Here is a 7,953-nt window from a genome sequence, read left to right on the forward strand (position 1 = left end):
GTGGGCCGTGTGTGACGGAGGTGCTGCTCCCCAGGTGCCCCCCAGTTGAGTGAGGACCGGGAGGTGGAGCTGGAGGAGGCCACAGGCCGGCTGGTCAACCTGAGCTGTGAGGCCCAAGGACACCCGCTGCCCACCATCTCCTGGAGCATCGTGGGGACCCAGGTAGGACACACACACACACACACACACACACACACACACACACACACACACACACACACACACACACACACACACACACACACACACACACACACTGGCGGTTAAGCTACATTTACATTTAGCAGACGCTATTATCCAGAGCGACTTACAATTACAGTAGCGAAGTACAACTGTCAGAAGAAAGAGAAACAACAATATATCTCTAGGTTAACCCATTCCCCGTATACAACAAAGATAGCTAGGATAAGATGCTACATAACTAAGTACTATTTTTAAGTGCCACGACGTACAACATACAATAAGTGTGTACATTAAGTGGCAGGACGTACAACATGCAAGCTATGGCAAACTCTAGTTACAGCATTGGCCCTTACACAATACTCGCTCAATACATTATGCATTGTTACATTGTTTCTGCCGCAGCACTTTCACTTGTTTGTCGTTTGTTTTGTGTGTGTTAGAGGCGCTGCGTTCTGTATAATGTATACTGCATGTCATGTTCAAGAATGAGTTGTTCTACGTGAACACAATTAAAGAAGTGTGTGTGTGTGTGTGTGTGTGTGTGTGTGTGTGTGTGTGTGTGTGTGTGTGTGTGTGTGTGTGTGTGTGTGTGTGTGTGTGTGTGTGTGTGTGTGTGTGTGTGTGTGTGTGTGTGTGTGTGTGTGTGTGTGTGTGTGTGTGTGTGTGTGTGTGGCCCAGAGCTGGCGTGAGGTGGTGAACAGGGCCAGTGAGAACACGGCGCACAGCGTGGTGTCTGTGAAGGTGACGGCGGACGTCAGCGCTCTGTGCAACGCCTCCAACGACATGGGTGCCGAGGTCAAGAGCTTCAGCATCACAGCCAGTAAGGGATCTCCCCCAGCCCCTCACACGTCATCCTCCAGGTCCCTTTAGCACCTAGAAACCAACAGTAAGGGATCTCCCCCAGCCCCTCACACGTCATCCTCCAGGCCCCTTAGCACCTAGAAACCACCCACTAGGTTGATGCCGCTGTGCAGAGAGAGAGGACACATTTAGCGGAAAATAAAATGCAGGCAATACACAATAATGATGAAATTAGAGTCCTTATGGAAATTCACCAGCCCAGAATGTGAATTATAGACTTTGACTTATCCAACGTTTTACTACTTTGCCATTTCCAATAATTTATATGGCAGGGAAATAGATGTTTAACAATTCTTAACACTGACAAATACCCCACCACAATATTAAACACTGGGTTGATTGCTACTGTGGCTTGGGAATTGTGTAAGCACTCAGGCATGGCGTTTCCTAATAAACATGTCCATCATATATTCTGACAAAATCCGAAGCCCCATACTTGAAACATAAATGAATTAACCAGCTGTGAATTACTATCAAAAGGAACATTAATGGTTTGCAGAATTGAAAGTCATTTTGCCCCAAAACAGCAAACAACATAAAGTGGACAAGGAGATTGGAGGATAGGATGGTTTGTTTTCCACTGATGAGCAGTGCCAAGAACTGTCCAGTGTTAAGAAGAGATGCGTAATTATGTGGCAGAGGACAGTTTCAGAAGGTGTATTTTGTCATTTTGAATTGACGTTGGTGGCGGCAGAATCAATTAAAACGCATCAGGGGTTGTCATGTCATGGGGAGCAATGTAAGATAGATATATCCAATAATTAGGAGAAATGTAAGAAATGCATAAAATGAAAGCAGTTCTCAGGGGAGAGGGTAGGGAGTCAGAAGCAGAGAGAGCTCTGTGTGTGTATAAGCCAGGGGTGGATGTGGCGGCCGTCCTAAATGTGATTCTGCCTGTGATTCACAGTTCCTCTGGCCTCACCCCCCCCCGTCCCCCACTCTCCCGGTAAGCATCGCTCCCTGCTCCTCCAAGCTCTCCTCTTTATTCCCCACCTCTCTCCTCCACCGCCGCCCTCGCTCTCCACCTGAACCCTTAAGCTTCCAGTTCAGAAGAACCTTTGCTCGTCTCTCCTTTCTTCTGATTCAAATCCACAGAAAAGATGGAAGAACAGGGATCATAATGGAGCAGCTCTGGTTCTGCAGCAGAGCGATAGTGTGGGTCAGACTCTGGTGGGGAGGACTAGCACGCTGGGAATGAAAGAAACTCATGATTTTTTAACATGATGCCACAGCACACAGCCCTGCTGGAAGCCCCCTGAGGGGGGGGGGGGGGGGATTAAGTATTCTGTCTGATGCTGGAAGAAGTCAAAACAGACTCCCTCAACAAGCTACCGTTTCTTTTTGCAGAGGCATGCTATTTTCCATGACGCTTTCACCGTTTGCCTCCCAATTTAATGCTAGTTTTTTTGGGAGAAATTCCTGATAGCGAACGCTAATTGTTGCATATATATATATATAATTTACAATGTTTTTAAGATTAAGCGTGCTTTAACCTTTTACTGCTGTTTTAATGCACAGCACTGTGCTGGGGGGATAGTGTTGAATTGGAGAATGCTATTAAACAGCCTCTCACCGTGGGGATACTGAGGACCACTTGGGCTTGCTCTGCGTCTCATTACAACCCTTCTGAATGTTTGGTTTCTTTCCCAAACATTCGCTGGCGTTATGACGGAGGTTGCCGGGGGTAACCGCCAGAGACAGAGTTCTCTCAGGGAACGACAGACTCCCTGCCCGTGCCAACGTTCTGTGCCAACGTTCTGTACTGTCTCAGCCCGCTAAATACATCCAAACCTGCTCTGATTCAAATAGAGTAACCGAGAGGGATGGAACAGACTATTGTATCAATAGTAGTCTCACAAATCAGATATAAAACAATGCTCTGAAATGAGGAAACAGACAAGCTTAAGCCTGGTTCATCGGGCGTCTCTTCCACAGGGGGCTGACTTACAACACGTTACTGGAGGCAGGCATCCGTGAGCGTGTAATTCTGGCAAACAGCGAACACCATCACGGCCAGCCCTGGTGAACTCATTCCAGTGGGCAGACAGAGACGTTACTCTGAGCCTCTGTAAGCCCGGCTCTGAGCCTTCTCATATCAATGACATCTCTGGCCTTTTTTACATTTACATTTTAGGGCATTTAGCAGACACTTTTACCCAAAGCGAAGCGACAGTTAATCAGGAGTTAGTCAGGGTGAGGGTTCTGGCTCAGGGACTCCTCGACACTCAGCTAGGGTATCAAACTAGCAACCTTCCAGTCACAAGTCACCCTGCTGTACCTCCTGAGCTGAGCCCACGGCAGCCGGCCTTACAGCAGTACTCGTGCTGTCTTCACTCTGCTACTTCCTCCTCTTCTTTCTGTCCCCCCCCACCTTGTGGCAGGCAACAACACAGTTAACACTGTATCGTGTGTCTCTGTTCCCTCCTGTGTGCGCCTGCCTGTGTGTGCGTGCGTGTGTGTGATTGTGCGTGCATGTACCCGTATGCGTGTGTTTGTAGCCGAGGGCAGTGGGGTGGTCATCGTGGTGATCATCCTGTCCCTCCTGCTGCTCGCCATCCTGGGGAGTGTCATTTACTTCCTGCACAAGAAGGGCAAGATCCCCTGTGGACGCTCGGGGAAGCAGGAGATGTACGCTGACACACACACATACCACACTTACATACACCAACACACACACATAAATACACATAAAGACACACACCCAGATACATACATATATAAATAAATACACGTATACACACACACACACACCAACAAACATACATACACACACACACACCTACATACACACACGCATATACCCACATGATTGTGTATGTACATACATACATAAACAATCACACAAACAAACACACACACAGACACACACACAAACAAACACACACAGACCATGCATATTCTACTGCATTGTTGCTCTACCTCATATCATTTAAGTTAGTTTGTGTCCACACCAGGCCGTGTGTCATGTGAGGGTACAGTGTGTGTATATAACATTATATATAATGTGTATATAACGGTTGTTGTTTGATTCCCTGCAGCACCAAAGAGATGCTGTCTAAAGACGACATCGTGGTGGAGCTGCAGGCCGCCCCCTCGGCGGAGCAGGCCGAGCTGCTGAAGGGGGCCAACGGGGCCCCGAAGGCCCCTGGGGACCAGGTACCAGCGCTCCTATCCTCACAGGCTGATGTTTAGACATTAGCATAGAAAAGTAGCAAGCGTATTCACTTATTAAAATGTCTCCATGAACATGGAGGTGGATCGTTTCCAGTGACAGCCGTCATGAGCGTCACAGGCGTTATGACCTCACTGAGGCCGTTTCTCAATACCAAGTACGCGGACTACATACTCGCGGACTTGGAAGTACGTACTTGGCAAGTCCGGACTTTCAAGTACAGACTTCCGAGAACGCGAGTACGCACTCTGCAATTGGAACAGCAGCGGACTCGATGATGCATTCTGGGATATTTAACGGTCCCGAGTCCACACGAGTCACCTCCGATGCGTCCTCGGTAGAACGGCCTCATCGAGAACGCATCGAGAACACACACGGGTTTTACGACAGTACTCGCGTTCTCGCGTACTTGGAATTGGAACAGTGCTTGGGCTACCACTGATGACGTTTATCGAGAACGCAAGTACACGAGAACACACGAGAACGCGAATTGAGAAACGGCCTAAGACTGAGTCACCCACACGCCCCGTGGGAGTAGAGATCAGCCTGGGGGCAGAACAGTCGGTGTGGAGGGATTACATTGATGCGTTACGGGGTTGTATCTAGACCTGTTGATAGGATCCTTGGTGATAATAATGAACAGTTGGACAAGCGATGGATGACCCGTTTCACAGAGGGGCGTCCTAGGACACACACAGGTGTGGCTCAACAGTAATGATGGGTCTGGAGCAGAGCTGTGATTAGTGATCAGTGACACCTGGGTTCATCCTGCAATAGGCCTGTTTCAGATCAAGCATGCGTCGTGTTGCCTCGTATAACATAAAGCATTCTGGGATAAAAACGTCAGAAATGCTGGTGATAACTTCCCTATGCGACATGTCACATGGCTTTAAAAACTCAGGAGCTCCAGGGTGACGCCTCGTGCACACTACCTCCGTCAACGGACGCATCTCATTGACTTTGCATGGGGCTCCCTCGAAATGCATTGTGGGTCCGTCAAGTCGGCTCCGTGGCCGGCGTCAAAAGTTGAGAAATGTTCAACTTTCCGGGAAGCGACGGGTCCGTCGGCCAATCAGATCGCGGTTATGCAAACACACTAGTGTGCCGCTACTTGGACTCTGTCCAATGAAACGGTCTTTGTGATACAACCCGCCGTGGAAATGTCAAACAGCCGGCCGGCAGCGGGGGGGTTTAAGAATGGATTTAAGAATTGGGCGATTGCTGTGGTACACGTCCAGGGGCAACGCTGTCCTTAGACCACGGGATCCATTTAGCAACAACAACAACAAGCAGTAGCAAAGACTCCTCCCCCATCCGTCAGACACGCCCTCACCCTCCGTCGACTAGTAGGTAGTGGGTACTAGGTAGTGTGAGTGAGGTGTGACTCCCTTCCTCCGTCTGCTTTTCTGTGCATATGGTCTCAAATAAATGCGGCCATAAGACAACATATCAAAACGTTGCCCTAGTTGGTTGGAATCACCACGTGGAAACACGTGAGAAATGACTCCTTTCAAAGAGGCCCTCTCCCAAACTATGCTTATTAAAAATAGACGACTTAGTGAACTTTCACTTCGTCACTCATCATGTACATTGATGTACATGATGAGGGAAAGGGGCTTCAGACTGTTTTCACTGAATCTACAGTTGGTGAAAAAGCGCCACTGGGTGGGCCATCTTCTTTGTTCAAACTACGTGAAGTGCACCTGTGTCCGACTTGATGGGAACTTGACGTGGTTCTGACTAGTTCCGGCGGATCTTCTTAAGTCTCGTGCATGCATGCGCTCAAATGCAGGCGATCTGAAACGCAGCCAATGGCGCCTCTATGAAAAGGATCTATCAGCTCGCTTTCAGAAGTTCAGTTTCACTCAGAGGGTAACTAAATGTCCCCCCCCTCTCTCTCTCTCCCACCGGACTTCCATGGAGTAAAGGAGGTGGAGTTGAAGAAGTGACGCATGCAGCAGTCCAGGCTGTGACCCGGCCGGGGGGGGACACAGCTCCCACCAACAGGCTACTCTTACCCCCCAGCCCCCTCCCTCCCTGTGGTCCTGAGGTGTTGATGTCAAAACACACACACAGTATTTATTTGGTGATTGGAATTTTTTTTCCCCCACTGGTTCCTGCACCGTTTTCACAACAAAAGATTGTTTGCAGTTGATGGAGGTTTGATGATACTCTGATGTATTCTTATGAAACTGTATATATTATACATATATATATTGTTATTTAAGAACTTCCCGCACACGGTTTTGTTTTCTAGGAACATTTGACAGCGGATTTTGTTTTCATAATTTTGTTTTGTGTTCAATAATCAAGACCAACATCTGGTGAAGCCAAAGCTATTTTTTGCAGGCGTTTTATTACTTTTATTTTGAGGTCGTGGTATACAGAAGGGTCCCTGGTAGTGTCTGTGAGAGCGTGGTATACAGAAGGGTCCCTGGTAGTGTCTGTGAGAGCGTGGTATACAGAAGGGTCCCTGGTAGTGTCTGTGAGAGCACAACATACCAGGAGGACCCATGGAGTTACCAGGCTCCCAGTGTCCCTAACACACACGACTCCTTTTCTGCAAAACTACTGTCAAACTGTGAGACTTTGTGAATAACCAGCGTGAGGATTGTTTTGATTAGTTTTTTCCTTTGAAGGGCCACGACTAGTAGGCTGCAGTGCCTGTTAACATGTTCAAAGTTTGTTTTGAGAATCCATCGAACACTGAATTTTAATTCTTGTCATTTCTGCCTTGTGTATATTGTATTAGTGTGCGGGCACTGTAGTCAGGCAGAAGAATGCCTCTGTTTTCTTTCTTTTTATGACCAGTTTGCTTACTGTGTAGGTTATGTGAGATGTGTTTTGTTGATAGAACTGAAATGCCCCAATGACTTGCAATGTTTATGTTTGTTTGTTTTTAATTGTGTTTAATTTCTTTGCATTGTGTCAAGTTCAATTTATAGAAACATATTCAGGTAGTGCTTCAATCCAGAACTCTTGCTTGTGTACAGTGTGTAGTTGTGAGGAAAAAAAAGATCCACGTTTGACCAGCAGTTTTGGTTGGCACTGTGTTCCGCAGGAGTGAGTGGGTGGACTTTGGCGCACACAATAAGAAATGGTGGTTTAGTTTGGAGTAGATCTTTTGATTATAATGATACTCATTATAAAATGTTTAGAATGTGGCCGTCTCACCTAGTGATGGGACCGCGTTGGGAGGGAGTGAATATGCCATACAGCAGACTGTCTGCACGAAAGAAAACAATGTCCAAGCATTGTGTGTGCTACAGGATTTCAGGAATATGACTCCACTCTCATGTTTTTGGTTTTATTTTTTATCCCATTTCACCAATGGGAGTTTGAAACTGTACAGTTGGATTTTGTATGTTTTTCTCCCCCCCTCAAATTTAGATACATTTAAGTAATGTACATGTTATTCTTCAATGCTTGCATATATATATATATATATATTTGTTATATATATATATATATATATATATATATATATATATTTGTTTTTCAAGAAAAAGTTGCCAAATAAAAAATGTTTCATTTGAGAAAAAAAAAAAAACTTGTTTACATGACTTTCACTGTCCTCAACTCTGAGGATCAACCATCTGGCAGTATATCATGCAGCCTTGACAACACTCGAGTCCTGTCTCTACCCATCCCTCCAGAAGGCCCTGTGTCAGAGCAGGAGTTACGCTTGGGAGGAACAGAGCGTTCTTTCTTCAAGCGCTCACCTTGAGGTCAAAGCT

The 7,953-nt window shown here is 46.8% G+C and overlaps 1 protein-coding gene across 2 annotated transcripts in view; it reads left to right on the forward strand.

Moving 5' to 3' along the window:
- mcama (melanoma cell adhesion molecule a) overlaps positions 1-7,631 on the forward strand; it is a 39,536-nt gene extending 31,905 nt beyond the window's left edge. The window contains exons 11-16 of one of the 2 annotated variants that reach the window (XM_084474484.1): positions 35-162; positions 862-1,003; positions 1,952-1,990; positions 3,543-3,672; positions 4,083-4,200; positions 6,145-7,631. In XM_084474484.1, coding sequence (XP_084330610.1) covers positions 35-162; positions 862-1,003; positions 1,952-1,990; positions 3,543-3,672; positions 4,083-4,200; positions 6,145-6,165 — 578 coding nt within the window. In that variant the 3' untranslated portion in view covers positions 6,166-7,631. The remainder of the gene's footprint in view (positions 1-34; positions 163-861; positions 1,004-1,951; positions 1,991-3,542; positions 3,673-4,082; positions 4,201-6,144) is intronic. The other variant, XM_084474485.1, reaches the window with a different exon arrangement.
- Positions 7,632-7,953: the final 322 nt, after the last annotated feature.

Source organism: Micromesistius poutassou (genome assembly GCF_964030765.1).
Source record: "Micromesistius poutassou genome assembly, chromosome: 10".
In the NCBI taxonomy this organism is placed as follows: Eukaryota; Metazoa; Chordata; class Actinopteri; order Gadiformes; family Gadidae; genus Micromesistius; species Micromesistius poutassou.